The sequence below is a fragment of the Ahaetulla prasina genome, chromosome 12 (genome assembly GCF_028640845.1).
Source record: "Ahaetulla prasina isolate Xishuangbanna chromosome 12, ASM2864084v1, whole genome shotgun sequence".
NCBI classification, from domain to species: domain Eukaryota; kingdom Metazoa; phylum Chordata; class Lepidosauria; order Squamata; family Colubridae; genus Ahaetulla; species Ahaetulla prasina.
Genome location: NC_080550.1, coordinates 12220161 through 12239140, shown reverse-complemented (window position 1 = coordinate 12239140; position 18980 = coordinate 12220161). Strand labels below are relative to the sequence as shown.

At 43.1% G+C, this 18980-nt stretch overlaps 1 protein-coding gene across 6 annotated transcripts in view; it reads left to right on the top strand.

The window, feature by feature from the left end:
* The window catches only part of ANKRD27 (ankyrin repeat domain 27), a 76788-nt gene that overhangs the window by 40787 nt on the left and 17021 nt on the right, over nucleotides 1-18980 (top strand). For all 6 annotated transcript variants that reach the window (XM_058155335.1, XM_058155337.1, XM_058155336.1 and 3 more), the window contains exons 13-17: nucleotides 9858-9950; nucleotides 12283-12410; nucleotides 13005-13087; nucleotides 16113-16228; nucleotides 18472-18564. In XM_058155335.1, coding sequence (XP_058011318.1) covers nucleotides 9858-9950; nucleotides 12283-12410; nucleotides 13005-13087; nucleotides 16113-16228; nucleotides 18472-18564 — 513 coding nt within the window. The remainder of the gene's footprint in view (nucleotides 1-9857; nucleotides 9951-12282; nucleotides 12411-13004; nucleotides 13088-16112; nucleotides 16229-18471; nucleotides 18565-18980) is intronic.

Genomic DNA, 18980 nt, shown 5'->3' with positions numbered 1-18980 from the left:
AGAATAGGGCTTATATCTTGTCCCTGAACTGGTATGACCGCTGAGCCAGTTAGTGTGATGCCATTCTAACTTAGATATGCCTGTTGAACCTAATCACTCTGAATGCAGAACGTTAGATACTTTAACATTCTGGAGCTTAAGCCAGTGTTGAATTTTCCATGATATGAAGCAAAAGGTCTTCAAGACTCTCTTCCATGATCAAAATTACCCTATTTTTTGGAGTATAAGATGCACCGGAGTATAAGATGCATCTTAGATTTTGGGGAGGAAAATAGGAAAAAAAAATAAATCCCTGCCTACCAGGTATTCATCTGGCTAGCGTCCTTAGTCTGGTCAGCTTCAGCACATTAGTTCACTGGTTTTGAGCACCTAGCTGGGGATAAAAAACAGCTTTTAAAGCACAGCTGATCATTGGAGAGAGAAGCAATGAGAAAAGCAGGCGAAGCGCGGAAGATCGCTTCGGTCACTAGCGCCTCGTTAGGGCTGAAAAAAGCTTCCAAAGCACAGCTGACCAGCGGAGGGAGCTCCAGTGAAGTTCGGAAGGGATAAGAGAAGGCAGCAGCTGTTCCGAGTAGACATTTTGGGTACCGCGCATTGCGTTTTAAGCCTCCAAATGTGATGCTCAGAGCCCAAAAACACAAGCCATTGTCGGCGGCAATCTTTGCAAACAGGAAGAGAACACACGGAGGCCGGTGGGTGGGGGCCGGCAGGTGGGCAGGGGCTACATTCAGAGTATAAGATGCACCCAAATTTTCAGCCTTTTTTTTTTTTTTTAAATATACTTTATTGAACTTTTTTACATTAAAAGCATAAAAAAAGGAAAAAGAAAAGCTTATATCATTTAACAGCTATTTGTGGTGTTTTTCATCTGACAATAATCCGTGCAATAATGACAAACATTAAATTCTACATATTTGTATTCTTATTTTATCTATTGATTATGCTTAGTAACTAAATATTCCTATCTCCTTTCCATCCATCCATACCACCGTTCCCATATACCATAAAATACTGATGTCTCTTTACCCTTCAGACTCAGAGTTAGTTTGTCCATTTCTGCGCAATTCATAATCTTTTGTATAATAAGTCTCTCTGAGGGCACACATGGCTGTTTCCAACATTGAGCAAAGGCCATCCTAGCAGCAGTTAATATATGTAGTATTAAATATTTTATACTCTTCAAGTATTTTTTTTTTAAAATCCCCAATAAAAAAAGTTCGGGTTCTAGATCCAATTGTTCATTCGTAATTTCTTGTAGCCACTTTTTAATTTTTAACCAATATTTACGTGATTCGGGGCAGGACCACCACATATGGTAATATGTTCCATCTTTATTTTTACATTTCCAGCATATGGGAGACATTTTGGGATACATTTTCGCTAGTCTCGAAGGGGGCAGGTGCCACCTGTAGAACATTTTATATGCATTTTCTTTGTATGCTGCTGATTTTGTTAATTTATAATTTCTGTTCCATATTTTCTCCCAATCTGATAAATTTATGTTATGTCCAAATTTTCAGCCTCTTTAAGGGGGGAGAAGTGTGTCCTATGCTCCGAAAAATATGGTACATATGTTGGAAGTTGTAGCTTGTCAACTTTTGGAGAGCCACAGGTGGTTCTTTTGTGCTTTAGATAATAGAGTTACTACAAAGTTGATGATGAGAGAAACTTCCAAAACCTTAGGTGCTCCTGATCTGAATCGAAGATGGAGGAGGTGGATGCGATAACCTGAGCGGAAGCTGCGCCTGTGAGCCATCTACAAAGAATGGAACTTTAGGGGTTTAATGGCTTGGTTTTTGGATCACTTGACGCTGAAGGTCTGGGGATCTTTTCTGGCAAACTCTTCACTCCTCTTCTGCGCTTTAAAATCACCCTTGCAACGCTGTTCACTTTGCTTCTCGGTGGGATACCTTTTCAAGCAAACTTGTCTTTCCCTTTCTAAAATGGCAGAGGTGGATCAGAAATGTTGCTCGTTGGATCTCAGAGCCATGTTAAATTAAAAAAAAAAAAAAGCGGGTGAGGGAAGATGTGTGGAATGGAATGGAATGGTTGCACTTATTAATACTTGGCCTGCAGCTAGTTGGACGATTGTTCGTAACTTGTTATTCTGCTAACTTCTGAAGAAGTTTAAGGCAAAAATGTGTTGCGATGACGGAGAGGTTTGCTGCCTTCTGTAAAATAAAACACATTGATAAATTTGAGGTGTGTGCAGTTCTTTAAAGTATAAAATGAGCAAATAAAACATGCCCAGTTTCCCAGTACTTGTTTACATTTTTTTCTGGGTACTTTTGCTTAAATGCAGCTATCTACACCTCAGTTTTTAAAAACTTCTTATTTCGGATGTTAGAACATAGAACACTTGGGGGGCAAATCATGAATGGCTGCATGTATGTTTCTTTGCAGAAGATCTGGATTTTACATGCGTTTCTTGTTTCAACCTTTTTGGCCTAACTTGTCTTTAAATCCCCAATGCTGTGCTTACATGACAAGATTTAGTCATGGTAACTGAAGTGTAGCTTACTCAATCTATCTGCTCTATAGCTTAGGAAGTAAGGAAAATGTTTGGTCAGATATATGCTGGGAATTTGGGGTGCTGCTTCTCCCCCTTTACTCTTTGAAAATACCTTATACCTTGTGAGGAGTCAGATGAAGCCACAATGATTTAGCAAAGTATATATCTCAGTCTGAAAGATGAACTAGACTGGGGTGGCATAAGAAAAAGAAATAAGTAATATTCCTTATCAACTAGAATTGATCCAAGCTGACTTGCTAATGTTGCTTCATTACCAACTGGGACTGCAATTGGTCTTGATTCAGGCTGCAATTCTTTCAGAAATTTGAGGGGGGGGGAAGACAAGGATATAATCTCCTGGGTTATAAAAAGTTAAGGCTGCCTTCTCCACCCAAGTATACACTAAAGATGTTGCACTTCAGCTGTTCGTGGGCTGTGCTGTCAGGATCTGTTAATGACATACCTAGAAGGACCAAGTTTCTCATCCTTGGCTCCTATGTTTTGTTGAGGATTTCTGGAATGGCTGGCTGAAATACCCAGAGGTCACCAGGTTGCCTATTCTTATCTTAAACATGGGTGGGAAGTCTTCAGCAAATGAGATCATAATCTATAGCAGGAGTCAGCAACCTGTGGCTCTGGAGCCTCATGTGGCTCTTTCATCCCTCTGTTGCAGCTCCGTGTCGCTCAAAATATGCATCACAACCTCAAATGTGTGATACCCGCTAGCACAGCGGTTCTCAACCTGTGGGTCGGGACCCCTTTGGCGGTCGAATGACGATTTGCCAGGGGTCGCCTAAGACCATCGGAAATATGGGAAGTATACTTGCGAGTCGAAGAATCGCGTTCCAATGGTTGACTCCACAAGCCAGCTGCAGGCTCTTCAAATCGCTAGCCGAATTCGACTTCAGGCGCGATCAATTAAAAAAGAGAGAAATCTTTGCTCCCTCTCAAGCCAGCTGCAATCACTCCCAATCGCTAGCCTAATCTGGCTTCAGGCGCCATAAATGTAATAGGGGAGGAGTCTCCGCTTTAATGCCTCCGTCCTCAAGGCAATCACAAGCAGTTCAGATCGCTAGCCAATACGGCTTCAGGCGCAATAAATTCAAAACGAAAATAATTTTACCGTTGGGGGTCGCCACATCGTGGGGAATTGTATTAAAGGGGTCGCCACATCATGGGGAATTGTATTAAAGGGGTCGCAGCACTATAAAGGTTGAGAACCACTGCGCTGGCACGTGATTTATTGAGGTTTTCAACCCTCGGTAAGCCAACCATGGATAATTTCAAGAAAAGAAATGTTTCAGGAGAAAACACAATGTTTAATTCAACTATATATACTAGTTTTGAGGCCGCTCAGGAAATAGGCACGGAAATGGTTTTGTGGCTTCCAGTGTTTTCTTTTCTGTGGGAAACGTGTCCAAATGGCTCTCTGAATGTTCTAAAGCAACACTAGTTAGGCTGACACGATGTGCTGAATAAAAGCATTTCATTTGGGTTTAGCTTAGCGCAAATCAAATCAAACCTTTCTTACAGACATAGGCCAGCATATTAGCTTAGTGTAGAGGTGAACGATGTCATTACAGCACAGAGGATTACAAAATATGTGTTGAGCCTTGAATGAATCACAGTGGCTAAGTTCATACTTTATGGAAACTACAAATGATGGTTTCCAAGCCACAGTAAGTTGACACATGACATACAAAGCCTAAGGCCAAAGTGCATCACAACTTTTGTTCGATGTAAACTTAGTTATTTCTTCCCTCTGACATGAACTGGCAAAATGTAGCCATAAACACATAGAATGATTACATAAAATTGGGAACAGTAGGACAGGTACAGTAGGCACGTTGTGCACTTAATCACGCCCCCTTAGGGACCTCTTAAGAAATGTGAAAGGTCCACGGTAGACAGTTTATGGTAAAAGGTAGGAGGATTAGAGAGACTAACAACAGGATCAGGTAGATTGTTCCAGACATTTACTCATATTTCCTACAATTAAGATTAGAGCGAATTACATTGAGTTTAAATCTATTGATGGCCCTTGTACTATTAGAGTTGAAATTAAAGTATTCATTTACAGGTAGAGCGTTGTAAATAATCTTATGAACTAAGCATAGGTCGGAACGTAGACAGCGTAGTTCGAGGCTTTCTAGACCTAAGATTTCAAGCCTGGTGGGATAGGGAATTTTATTTTGAGCAGAAGATTTGAGAACTCTCCTAGTAAAATATCTCTGGACCCTTTCTAATGTATTGATGTCTGAAAAACAGTGAGGGTTCCAGGCAGGTAAACAGTAATCAAGTATAGGTCTGGCAAAGGTTTTATATGCCCTAGTTTGGAGTACAGCGTTACCAGAGAGAAAACTTTGTAAAATAAGATTGACAACTCTTAATGCCATTTTTGCAATGATGTGTTCTGTCCCCTCGCAGCCTCAGCCACACAAGGTGGCTAAACGAGCCAGTAATTGAGTTCACAGCTGCTATCAGTACTGACAGGGAATCTGCAGCTGCCTGCCAAAGTCTCCCTTTTATCTTGGGGTTGCCAGGCAACCAGGAAGTCAGCAGTCCAGGCAGAATGTTCAGCTCACTTCTCCAAGTCAAAGAGTTCAGCTCAATTTTTGCTTGTCACGGAGCAGAAGAGCAGCCAGGACTGCTTTTATACTCTGTGGGGTGTGGCTCTGTGATTCAGCACTTCCTAGGCCTGCCCCACCCCTGCTTCTGTTGTTCCCGCCTCTCCTGCCTACGAAACCTAGGATCCAGCCAGGCCTGATTGCCATAAGCCAGGTCTGGAGGTGTGGCCTGGGGGGAGGGAAGAGTCAGGGGACGGAGGCCTCATTATCTCCTCCACCTGGCCTGCCTCTGGCTCCTGGAGCTGAGCCAGGGAAGCCAGTGCTCCCGAGGTAGGTCCTGATGGCTCTTCCCCCTCACTTTCCGAGTCACTTTCTGGCAAGGGGCCCGGCTCGGGGAGCGCAGACACAACAAGATGTTCCAGTGAGCTCTGGGACTTAGATCTTTAGAAATGAGTACTCCTAGGCCCTTGACAGAGTGTGGGTCAACAGAGGACTTTCAGACTTTACCCCTGTTAACAGCTTTCGCTCTCTTACCTGTTCAATATATCATTTCACAGTTGACCCTCTACATTTTTAACTTCCTGGGAGAGAATTGCTCAACATGACTGACCAAACAAATGAAAACCAAACTTTATAATAAAAGAAGCAGCAGTAGACAAGGGCATTGCAAACCTATTTAGTAGTAGTAAGGAAGTTAAAGTGGCATTAAAAAAAAGTCACTTATAACCGGTCCTCACACAATTGTCACAACATCTCCATCGTCATATGATCAAAATTTGGATGCTTGGCAACTGGTATGTATGTATGACAGTTGCAGCATCCCAGGGTCGCGTGATCACCTTTTGCAACCTTCCCACACAGCTTCCAATTTATTTATTATTTTATTTTATTTTATTTTTTATTTTTTGTATTTTTATACCGCCCTATCTCCCTAGGGACTCAGGGCGGTTCACAGCCAAATAAAAATATACATATAAATACAAAATAAAACATCAGTTAAAAAACTTATTACAAATGGCCGAATAATTAAAAATAACAATATACATAATAAAACCCATTTAAAACCAATTTAAATTTTAAAATCTAGTCCAGTCCTGCGCAGATAAATAGATGTGTTTTAAGCTCGCGGCGGAAGGTTCGGAGGTCAGGAAACTGACGAAGTCCTGGGGGAAGTTCGTTCCAGAGGGTGGAAGCCCCCACAGAGAAGGCCCTTCCCCTGGGCGTCGCCAGCCGGCACTGCCTGGCCGACGGCACCCTGAGGAGTCCCTCTCTGTGAGAGCGCACGGGTCGGTGAGAGGTATTCGGTAGCAGCAGGCGGTCCTGCCTGAGCAAAATCAATGACTTGCTAAGAACCATGACAAATTTTTTTTTATAAATTTGGCTGTGATTTAGCTACAACCTGGTTAGCTACAGAAAATCTGGTTCCAAGTGTAGTGGTAGCAATAGCGCTTAGACTTATATACCACTTCACAGTGCTTTAGAGCACGGGTCTCCAATGTTGGCAACTTTAAGACTTGTGGACTTCAACTCCCAGAATTCTGGGAGTTGAAGTCCACAAGTCTTAAAGTTGCCAAGGTTGAGACCCTGCTTTAGAACCCTCTCTTAAGTGGTTTACAGCCTGTAGCCCCCAACAATTCCGGTCCTCAATTTACCAACATCAGAAAGACAGAAGGCTGAATGAACCTTGAGGCGGTCAGGATCAAACTGCTGGCAGTCAGCAGAATTAGCCTGCAATACTGCATTCTAACCACTGCACCACCCTGGCTACTTGTAAGTCAAGGATTACCTGTATCAATTTTTTTTTATTCCTTAAAAAATAGTGTGAACATTGCCGATTAAACACTCCATTGCAAGAGGACTGTTGAATGAGAAAATGTAATTATAATTCCTATCTGAGAATGGTTACTGTCGATACAACTCTGATCTGTGGCCACAAATAAATCCCTACTGATACAATATTAGAAACTGGGCCGTCTTGATACAAGGAAGGCTATGTTCCATCAGACTGACTCTTGAATGAGGTTCTGCCATGTGCAGATGCTGCTCAAACTTTTAATATTATAAAACTGGAGACAATGCAGGGTAGTGGTTAAGATGTTGGAAAACAAGCAGGAGTCTCTGATTTTTAGCGATAAAGGGACGCTCAGTGCTCAGTGGCTCAGTGGCTAAGACGCTGAGCTTGTCGATCGAAAGCTCAGCAGTTCAGCAGTTCGAATCCCTAGTGCCGCGTAACGGGGTGAGCTCCCGTTCCTTGTCCCAGCTTCTGCCAACCTAGCAGTTCGAAAGCACATAAAAAATGCAAGTAGAAAAATAGGGACCACCTTTAGTGGGAAGGTAACAGCATTCTGTGCGCCTTTGGCGTTGAGTCATGCCGGCCACATGACCATGGAGACGTCTTCGGACAGCGCTGGCTCTTCGGCTTTGTAACGGAGATGAGCACCGCCCCCTAGAGTCAGGAACAACTAGCACATATCTGCGAGGGGAACTTTTACTTTTACCTTACTGCAGAATACTTGTACACACCCTGCAGAGTTGCATTCTAAGATAAAAAGGGCTCCTTAAGTATGCCACTTTGAGCTTCTCTAAAAGAGGCGGGATATACATCAGATCAATAACATAGTTGGTAAAAGAACAGAAGTTTCCCTGGACGACATTGTGGTCGTCTGTTTGGTGGCGATTTTATTTTTCTTAATGCTCACTTTTATTTTTATTTTATCACGCCCTATCTCCCTAGGGACTCAGGGCGGTTCACAGCCAAATAAAAATATACATATAAATACAAAATAAAACATCAGTTAAAAAACTTATTACAAATGGCCGAATAATTAAAAATAACAATATACATAATAAAACCCATTTAAAACCAATTTAAATTTTAAAATCTAGTCCAGTCCTGCGCAGATAAATAGATGTGTTTTAAGCTCGCGGCGGAAGGTTCGGAGGTCAGGAAACTGACGAAGTCCTGGGGGAAGTTCGTTCCAGAGGGTGGAAGCCCCCACAGAGAAGGCCCTTCCCCTGGGCGCCGCCAGCCGGCACTGCCTAGCCGACGGCACCCTGAGGAGTCCCTCTCTGTGAGAGCGCACGGGTCGGTGAGAGGTATTCGGTAGCAGCAGGCGGTCCTGCCTGAGCAAAATCAATGACTTGCTAAGAACCATGACAAATTTTTTTTTATAAATTTGGCTGTGATTTAGCTACAACCTGGTTAGCTACAGAAAATCTGGTTCCAAGTGTAGTGGTAGCAATAGCGCTTAGACTTATATACCACTTCACAGTGCTTTAGAGCACGGGTCTCCAATGTTGGCAACTTCAAGACTTGTGGACTTCAACTCCCAGAATTCTGGGAGTTGAAGTCCACAAGTCTTAAAGTTGCCAAGGTTGGAGACCCCTGCTTTAGAACCCTCTCTTAAGTGGTTTACAGCCTGTAGCCCCCAACAATTCGGGTCCTCATTTTACCAACATCAGAAAGACAGAAGGCTGAATGAACCTTGAGGCGGTCAGGATCAAACTGCTGGCAGTCAGCAGAATTAGCCTGCAATACTGCATTCTAACCACTGCACCACCCTGGCTACTTGTAAGTCAAGGATTACCTGTATCAATTTTTTTTTATTCCTTAAAAAATAGTGTGAACATTGCCGATTAAACACTCCATTGCAAGAGGACTGTTGAATGAGAAAATGTAATTATAATTCCTATCTGAGAATGGTTACTGTCGATACAACTCTGATCTGTGGCCACAAATAAATCCCTACTGATACAATATTAGAAACTGGGCCGTCTTGATACAAGGAAGGCTATGTTCCATCAGACTGACTCTTGAATGAGGTTCTGCCATGTGCAGATGCTGCTCAAACTTTTAATATTATAAAACTGGAGACAATGCCGGGTAGTGGTTAAGATGTTGGAAAACAAGCAGGAGTCTCTGATTTATAGCGATAAAGGGACGCTCAGTGCTCAGTGGCTCAGTGGCTAAGACGCTGAGCTTGTCGATCGAAAGCTCAGCAGTTCAGCAGTTCGAATCCCTAGTGCCGCGTAACGGGGTGAGCTCCCGTTCCTTGTCCCAGCTTCTGCCAACCTAGCAGTTCGAAAGCACATAAAAAATGCAAGTAGAAAAATAGGGACCACCTTTAGTGGGAAGGTAACAGCATTCTGTGCGCCTTTGGCGTTGAGTCATGCCGGCCACATGACCATGGAGACGTCTTCGGACAGCGCTGGCTCTTCGGCTTTGTAACGGAGATGAGCACCGCCCCCTAGAGTCAGGAACAACTAGCACATATCTGCGAGGGGAACTTTTACTTTTACCTTACTGCAGAATACTTGTACACACCCTGCAGAGTTGCATTCTAAGATAAAAAGGGCTCCTTAAGTATGCCACTTTGAGCTTCTCTAAAAGAGGCGGGATATACATCAGATCAATAACATAGTTGGTAAAAGAACAGAAGTTTCCCTGGACGACATTGTGGTCGTCTGTTTGGTGGCGATTTTATTTTTCTTAATGCTCACTTTTATTTTTTTTAGGAATCTACGTATTTGTAAGCTTTTGGTTGAAAGTGGGAATTCATTTTAGTCATTGGTTAAATTAAAACTGAAAACCCCTACCTCTCCGTGCAAGAAAACTGGTAGTGTTCAATTTTTTGAGAGTTGGGCTTTAAAATGGAATTTGTCGATTGAAACGGGTCAGACGCCTGTTAAACCAGCAGGGGGAAAAAAGAGGGCCGCAAATACCTGTTTTCAGTTACATATTCCTCATTGCTAATAGTTTCTCTCTTTTCTTTTTGTAGGGATCTGAAGGGTTTGGCGAAAAGCTGTTCTTAAGACAAAGAATGAATCTTCTCTCTCAACTGTCCATCACCCCGATAGACTGCTTGTTTAAGGTTTGGATTGCATAGCTCTCAGATTAGTTCAGCAAGAATTAGCCAAATATTGTCCTTTTTCCTGCATACCCATTAAAGGACTGTCTCCATGGCTATCTGTGGACTAAAACTGGGTTTTTTGGGAATTGATAAAAGAACAGCACATATCTTTCCTGTGCCATTTATTTTGGCTTTTAGAATTACAATTATGTTCTGACCTAGGCTCCCTTAAAAAGCAGGAAGCAGGAATTGGTCCTGGCAGAACCTCTCTTATTTACATGACTGTGAATTACTTTCATTCACAGTCAGCAAGGCCTGTCCAAACAGTTTTTCAAAGGAATACTTATCAACACAGACCTTATCTCGCTTGCAAGCTGCAACATAACTTGTTTCCAAACGCAGAGTAAGGCAAAATTTGGCACAGAGTCTCTTAGAGTCACGAACAGAACTTTACACTCTTGAAACTACCAAATGAGCGAATTGTTTCCTGCAAAAGCCCTCTTCCCGTTCGCTCCTCTTCTGTTTCCTATGGGAGGGGCCAGTCATCTCCAAGGTGTGGCTTTACTCCCAAGTCGACCCTGCTTTCTGAGTTGTTCTTGTCTTCTGGCAGCTCTGTGCATGAACACATTGGGAATGGGCTCCAGCTGTTCCTCTGCCTCGCTGGTGTCTACCTCTCTCTCTGCCTTCGACGCAGAGACCTCGTCTGAGCTTTCCCCATGTTAGACTGGGCCATGTTCCTCCCCAACCTCCTCGCTGTCTGACTCTGCTGCCAGCTCCTGAGGATGCCAGCAGCACACAACAAATTATGGATGCTTTAATTGGAGTAGCATCACCATTAGTGGAATTTGGCTTTAATTATATTTATTTTCTAAGCGGTGCCTGTGTGATTTCTCCTTCCACTTAATCATCTTCCACCGGAGAGATGAGTCTGGGAGGGGAGCTTTCCTAGCAGTGATCTCCGTGGGCACATTCTTAAAGTTCCTTTTTTTAGTTAAATATTTAAACTTTAATGCGTTGAGAGTTTTCTTTGGAGCTGATTATGGCTTTGCTGGCACAGAGAAGCTGCTGAATCAGTTTGATTGTGATCCTTTTATTATTCTTGAAGTTGTATGTACAATTTTTAAATTTATTTTTCTTTTTTAAAAAATATCCACTTCTTTGGAAATTCTTGTAAATGGAGAGATGAATCCACACGTCAATCCACATTTTCAAATAAAGTTATACGATCCTAAGAAAGGGTTAACCTGGGGGTGGTAAGTCATATTAATAACATGAAGATGTTTTTATTAGAAAAAACAGAATAACAGAGTTGGAAGGAACCCTGGAGGTTTTCTAGTCCAATCCCTTGCTCAAGCAGGAGTCTATACCATTCCAGACAAGTGACTGTTCAGTCTCTTCTTAAAAACCTCCAGTATCCAAACAGTCAGTGGAGTGTGGACTCCACTCCTGTCTTGTTAAATGGTGCAGTTCTTACATTTTTAAAATAGCTTATGGAAATATATCATAGAGAGCAAAATTTGTAATCTCACACCTACCTTTTCCTACCTGGTTTTTTTTCCAGGTGTATTGGAACTGGAATTATTGTTAGAGATGGTAGACAATAAACCAGTGTTGTGGTCCGCCAGCAGCCTGCAGAGCTGGCAGTGGACTCAGTGAGGAAGCTGGGGAGGACAATGAGCCAGTCCTGGAGTCAGGGGAAGGCCCGGACAAGGGCTTTGCGTTGGAGGCAGAGAGGGGGCCAGGGCCATCTGGGAGCGATGTGCGGACAGCAGAGAGGCAGAGGAACAGCAGGAGCCTGTTCCTAGTGCACGCATGTGAAGAGCTGCCAGAAGGCAAGAACAGCTAAAGCAAAAAGGACAGCTTGGGAGTAAGGCCAGGAGATGATTGGCCCCTCACATAAGGCTTAAAAGAGCAGTAACGTCTCTTGGGCTCTTTGTAGGAAAGCAACGTTGCTACATCTGTTTTGAGTCGGCGTCTCTTGAACTTCGTGGGGCTTTGCCAAGAAAAGCTTTTGGCAGGGTGCCAAAGAAGACAAAGTTTTTTCTGAAGGACTTTGTTTTGGAATTAATTTGGATTTAAGCTAAGAATGAAGAAATTCTCAGCTGTTCTAATAAAATATGTTTGTTTAGGACTGATTGTGTCTGGTAATAACTACTTGGGCCTAGGTCACAACAGCCAGGGACTTGTGATGGAAACACAACGGCCAGCTTTTCTACCAATTGCTGTGATGTGAGAACTGACCTTGAGTCCTTCTTATGGTTCTCCAAGGACTTTCTCTTCTTGTGGTGTCTTCTCTGTTTGAGTTTTGGGTTTTGAACCTGCCCAGATGAGTCTCTCTCATTCTTCTTTGCAGCATGTTGCTTCGGGCAACCAAGAGGAAGTAGAACACTTACTGAGCCAAGGAGACAGCGATAAAGATGCTTTGCAAAACATGTGCCACCCGCTCTGCTTTTGTGACAAATGTGAGAAGCTAGTTTCTGGGTAAGAGGTTGTTTTCTTTTCTTTCTCTCCTAAGGGTTTATCACCAGCGATTCAGATTGAAAGTTAAGACATTTGATTCTGCCTTCAGTGGCTTAATTCAGATTTAATGCCAGATTATGATCTGCATGTGCATAAGGATTATTCAGGCATTCATTCAGTCATCTTCCCAAGGCTTAGGCCAGTATTATTGTTTGTCGCAGAGTCAGCCAGTTGTTCATACCGGATTTGGCATTTCTAGCCACCTATCGAGTCCTTCCCAAGGATCTGGGATAGACAGATGTGGGTGTTCGATAGTGTTAGACGTATCGGTCACAGGATGTAAGCTGTTTCAAGTAAAGCTGCCTTTTGCAATTGGCAGATGGTGAATTTGTCAATGGCGATAGTGATGCCATTATTTTTAGAAGGAAAGGGTTGAAGCTGACAGAAGAACAAGTTCAGAGGACAGCAGAATTATAATGGGTGGCCTTGGAACCCTCGTGTCCCAGCTGTACTTTAATACTTCTAAATACTTTAGTACTTATAGTACTTCTTCTGCGAGGATATTAAAATTGTATTCTGCTTGGGTTTGATCGTGTCTTTTATTATTGCTTTAAGGAAGCTGAATGATCCTTCGATTGTTACACCATTTTCTAGAGATGATCAGGGATTCACTCCACTTCATGTAGCTGCTATTTATGGTGAGCGCTGCAATTTCCCCCCCCCTTCTTCAAATGTAGCAGCATAGCCTTTTCCAATACAATCAGAGATCCTTTAGCTCTGTTAGTTGGATGTTCTCAAGGTTTCAAACCAGTGGTGGGGATGCTGCCAGTTGAACAACCAGTTTGGTGATCGCGCGCCTAACACGCGCTGTGCATGCGTGCACAGTTTTACAAATACTAATCTCCTGTGTTACCATTTGGGAGTAATAAAAGGTGAGGCGCGGCAATCCGCTCTGCCACACCAATCAGCTAAGAAGATAAAGGTAAGTAAAGCACACCTGATTGTCGGAGCGAACAGTTCGCTTCCAGCTTATCGTTGGAGCTACCAGTTCGCTTGAACCGGTCTGAACCGGTAGAATCCCCACCCCTGTTTCAAACCCTTTAGGGCAAAGAGCCCCATCTCTGTGTTTTTCTTTACTTTGTTTGAAACATTATTACTTGGACATTTTTGTTGTTTATTTTTAACACTGTTACCTGTTTGGTTTTGCTTTATGTTTGGTTAGCCGCCCAGAGTTATTTCATTGAAATGGGCAATTGTATACATTTGCAAAATAAACCAACGAAAAAAGTAGGATTACAAAAAAAAATTTACTTCATTAAGGAATATTTTTGCTGGAAATGAATTGGGATATGCCACTACCAGCTGATTTGGGAGCCAGGACCAAGTCCATCTGTATTTCACTTTCTCCAATAAAAATAGGCGTACTGTCTCCAATAAATATTAAAAAACAACAACAACTTTTGAATGCTATTTAAAAATTAATACGTTCTGTGTAAACAAGAGGAGTAACCTATAAAAAGTGAGCTCGGAAAAGGAGAATTTGCATTTTAAAAACCTGCATCGGACCAATGTATCTGACCAGGGGAAAAAAATACTAAGGATTATTTGCGTTTAAAAAAAGATCAAACAGTTTGTATGAAGAGCTAGGAAAACTAAGGAGGATACTGAAAAAACCTTGAATTATGAAATACTGTGATGGCAAGTGGCTAGGCAGCTGCAATGATGCAAAGAAGCAACATGATATGAAGCAATTTTCAAGGCGACCGTTTGCAAGATAAGAACTTTTTTTTGAGCTGCAGAGTTTGATTATTTTGGTTTTTTTCCCCAGAAGGAAATAGATAGTAGGTTATCTTGGTTTTTTGACTTGGCAGGGAACAGGTTTTAAAATCATTTTGGCTCCTCCAGTTTCTTGCCTTGCCTTGAGAAAGTGTGAGCCTTAGTCTTGAAAGCTGACATTGATGTTCTTGGTAATATCATTAATATTTGAACGTTTGAGGGCAAATACTTTATCTCAGGGGTCTCCAACCTTGGCCACTTTGAGACTTGTGGACTTCGACTCCCAGAATTCCTCAGCCAGCAAAGCTCTGGGAGTTGAATAGCGCTTAGACTTATATACCACTTCACAGTGCTTTAGAGCAGGGGTCTCCAACCTTGGCCACTTTAAGACTTGTGGACTTCAACTCCCAGAATCCCTCAGCCAGCAAAGCTCTGGGAGTTGAATAGCGCTTAGACTTATATACCACTTCACAGTGCTTTAGAGCAGGGGTCTCCAACCTTGGCCACTTTAAGACTTGTGGACTTCAACTCCCAGAATCCCTCAGCCAGCAAAGCTGGCTGAGGGATTCTGGGAGTTGAAGTCCACAAGTCTTAAAGTGGCCAAGGTTGGAGACCCCTGCCTTATCTGGAGGTTGCTTGGTTAGTTTCCCCTCAAATAAATTATGGTTTTGCTGTATTGCCTTCAGCTGGTATTCATCTCTGAACCTCAGGAATAAGGCAACCTCATTTTTAATTGCTGGGCATTCGCTTGCTCAGCTCAGAATCGAAAAATTGCTGTGGGCCCTTGAAGAGTTACAGGTAGTCCTCGACTTAACAACAGTTCATTTAGTGTCCGTTCGAAGTTACAACGGCACTGAAAAAAGTGACTTACGACCATCGTTCACATTTATGACCATTGCAGCATTCCCCCCAAGGTCACGTGATTTCTATTCGGATGCTTGACGACTGACTCACATTCATGACGGTTGCAGGGGTATGTGTGTCATGCAATCCCCTTTTTACGACCTTCTGACCAGCAAAGTCAATGGGAAATCCGGATTCACTTAACAACCGGGTGGCTTAATTTAACAGCTGCGGCGATAACCAATGTGACAAGGAAAGTCGTTGAAAGGCGGCAGACCTCACTTAACCGGTTTCTCACTTTACGACATAAATTTTGAGCTCCGCTGTGGTCATAAGTCGAGGACTATCTGTATCGCACAGTTTGCAGAGGAAGGATAACAAGAAAATTATTCATTTTCTCAGAACCTGTTGTGGCCCGCCAGTAGCCAACGGAGCTGGGGGCAGAGTCAGACAGTGAGGAGGTTGGGGAGGAACATGGGTCAGTCCTGGAGTCTGGAGAAGGCTCTGATGAGGGCTCTGCGTCGGAGGCAGAGAGGGGGCCAAGGCCATCCGACAGTTATCAGCTGCCTTCAGAGTCGGATATTAGTGGGGCAGAAGAACAGCTGGATCCTGTTCCCGATGTGCGCATGCACAGAGCTGCCAGGAGAAGGGAACAGCTAAGGAACAAGGGCCGACTCAGGAGTAAAGTCACAGATGGACAGTGAATGGCCTCTCCCATAGGGAATAAAAAGGAGCGAAGGGGAGGGGAGTTTGCAGGAGGCAATTAGTTCAATTCATGAAGGTGAAGATCTGTTCCTGACTTCTTGCCAAGTAATTGCTGCTACAGCCTGGCGTTTGGAAGTTATTGGCCTGGCAACTCTCCAAGCCTGATAAAGGTCTGTAGTTGTGAAATCTCATGGAAGACTGTTTACTGGGACTTTGCTGGAGTGGAATTTCCCTTTAACCTAAATAAAAGAGGTTTGGTCGGGACTAGGAGTCTGCTTCATGATCTTGGGAGGCCTAGGTCAGAACAAAACCGACTCTGAAATGCAACATGGTTTAAAAAAAAGCCACAGCCACATGGTATCATGTGGGTGGTAATGAGCACGTTTCTTTCCTCTGCAGGGCAAGCCCCGTTAATTGACTTGTTAGTCTCCAAAGGCGCTGTTGTCACTGCCACGGATTACCACGGGTCAACACCCCTTCATCTCGCCTGTCAAAAAGGATATCAGAACGTTACAGTAAGCTACAAGCAGTTTGTGAATCACGTTGCGCTATGTGTCATTTTGTTTTTATTTCTAGACAGACAACAAAGAACATCTAGGTATTTTTTCAGCATTGAGTCACCCGAAAGCAAAATGCTTGATTGCTTTAATAGTGGAATGATGGCTTTTTTAGAATACAGTTAGTCCTTGACTTACGACACACAATTTCTGTGTGGCTAAGGAAGATCGTTGTTAAGTGAGTTTGGCCCCTATTTTATGACTTTTCTTGCCACCGTTGTTAAGTGAAGCACTGCGAGTTATTAAGTGAGTAACATAGCTGTCAAGTGAATTTGGCTCCCCCATGGACTTTGCTGATCAGAAGGTTGCAAAAGGGGATCACATGACCCTGGGACACTGCAACCGTCATAAACCTTTTTTAAGCTTTAGAGAGTTTTTCTTCTTACCTGTGAGTTGGCCAATCACTCACCCGGTAACAGTACTCCATTCAGTCGCCGCTCCTGCACAAATCTTAGTCCGGTTGTCCCAGCTTGTAGCGGTCGTTCAAAATGGCCGCCATCCCCCTCCCCCCCCCGTCGGATCAAAAAGCTGCCTCCGACCCGTTGAGGAACTTGCCTGTTCGTCTTGGCCTCTCTTTCTTTCCCGTCCCTCCAAGACAGTTCTGGTCCGAAGTCTCCCCCGACAGCAGTTTATCTGGCTGGATTTTCGCGAAGCTCGTTGGAGCTTTGCTCTTTTCCAGACAGTATCACCACGACGCTTCCAGTTTTTCCAAGCGCCTGGATTTTGATCACGTGATCATGGGGATGATGCAACGGTCGTAAGTGTGAAAAATGGTCACCTTGTTCGGTGCTTTGCTAACCTTTGGCTTCTATTCCTTGCTCTTCCCTTTCCTCCTAGAGTTGGTGGCCCCACTCTACCTAATGGAAATGTTGGCCCTGCATATGGAATTTTGTAATTTTATTTCATACTGATACTGGCCTGCAGCCCAAAGAACGGATGCATTTAGCCTTCAGTTCTTCTGTGCCCGCTTCCCGATGTCTTTTACGGGCATTGCGATAACGTCTCCGTAAATAGCCAAACATGAATAAAACATTTTGATTGATGGAACTGCATCTTCCACCATTTTTCGGATTCAGGAGTTGGGGAGCTGGGGAGAGGTGGACTTGGGAAAAACAATTCAATGTTGTAAAATTTAAATTCCATGAAAAGTGCTTCAGATGTTTCCAAACATCTGAAACATTTGGTAATGAATGACTTTTGGAAAAGTCATTCATTACCAGATGGTTCCAGCCACCTCTGCTGTTGCCCACCATCAAGTTTCTTAACTTAAAAAAAAGCCTTTTAATAAAAGAAAGAGAAAGCTGTCCTATATCAGAGCGAAAGGCCAGCTTTTTAGAATCATTTTTACTGGCAGTGACGTCATTGAGCCTTCCCTGAAATGACCCTGGAAATGTTGACTTCAAGTCAGGGGTGAAATGTAAAATTTGTTACTACCGGTTCTGTGGGCGTGGCTTGGTAGGGAGGTAATGTGACTGGGTGGGCATGGCCAACTTTTTTTTTTTTTACACTTTCAAAAGCATTTTTTTCTACAACCTCTTCGGCTGAAGTGGTTGTAAAAAATGCTTTTAAAAGGCTCTGACGATCCCAGCTGAGTTGCCTGATCGGCAGAGGCTTTTCTTTTCTTTTAAAAGCATTTTTTTTGCTTTTAAAAGAATAGAATAGAATAGAATAGAATTTTTATTGGCCAAGTGTGATTGGACACACAAGGAATTTGTCTTGGTGCATATGCTCTCAGTGTACATAAAAGAAAAGATACTTTCATCAAGAATCATTAGAATGGAATGGAATAGAATAGAATGGAATAGAATAGAATAGAATAGAATAGAATTTTTTTATTGGCCAAGTGTCTTCTTAAAAGCCTCCAGTGATGGAGAACCGACAACTTCTGGAGATAAGTCGTTCCTCTGATTAACTTAGCTTAAGGAGTTTTTATTTTTTTGTAGCTGTTCTTTGAAGTGCCAAGCAGTGTTTACCTATTGGTAGAAAGGTCTGGGTAGCTCGGTGGTAACTCTGCATTGGTGTTTTTTTTTTTAATAGTGCAGAATGAGATGTTTTCATGCCAGTTTGCAGCTCGGTCCAAAAAGGGAAGATGGGCGTTAGTGATTTCATTTGGTTTTAGAAATGATAAAGCGCCCAGTAGATATACCAGCCTGTTATAATTTCTTCTCTGGATAACATTGGCTTTTTCCTTTTATTTTCAGCTCCTCTTGCTACATTATAAATCAAGCACGGAAGCCCAGGATAATAATGGCAACACTGCACTCCATTTAGCCTGCACTTACGGGCATGAGGACGTAAGTAGATAGTTTAAAACAGCAGTTCTCCTAGGTGCCCTTCAGTTCTGTAGTTTAGGGGGTCTCCAATCTTGGCAAAGTGGGACACGGTGGCTCAGTGGCTAAGATGCTGAGCTTGTCGATCGAAAGGTCGGCAGCTCAGCGGTTCGAATCCCTAGTGCTGCTTAATGGGGTGAGCTCCAGTTACTTGTCCCAGCTTCTGCCAACCTAGCAGTTCGAAAGCACGTAAAAAATCCAAGTAGAAAAATAGGGACCACCTTTGGTGGGAAGGTAACAGCGTTCCGTGCACCTTTGGCGTTGAGTCATGCCGGCCACATGACCACGGAGACGTCTTCGGACAGCGCTGGCTCTTCGGCTTTGAAACAGAGATGAGCACCGCCCCCTAGAGTCAGAAATGACTAGCACGTATGTGTGAG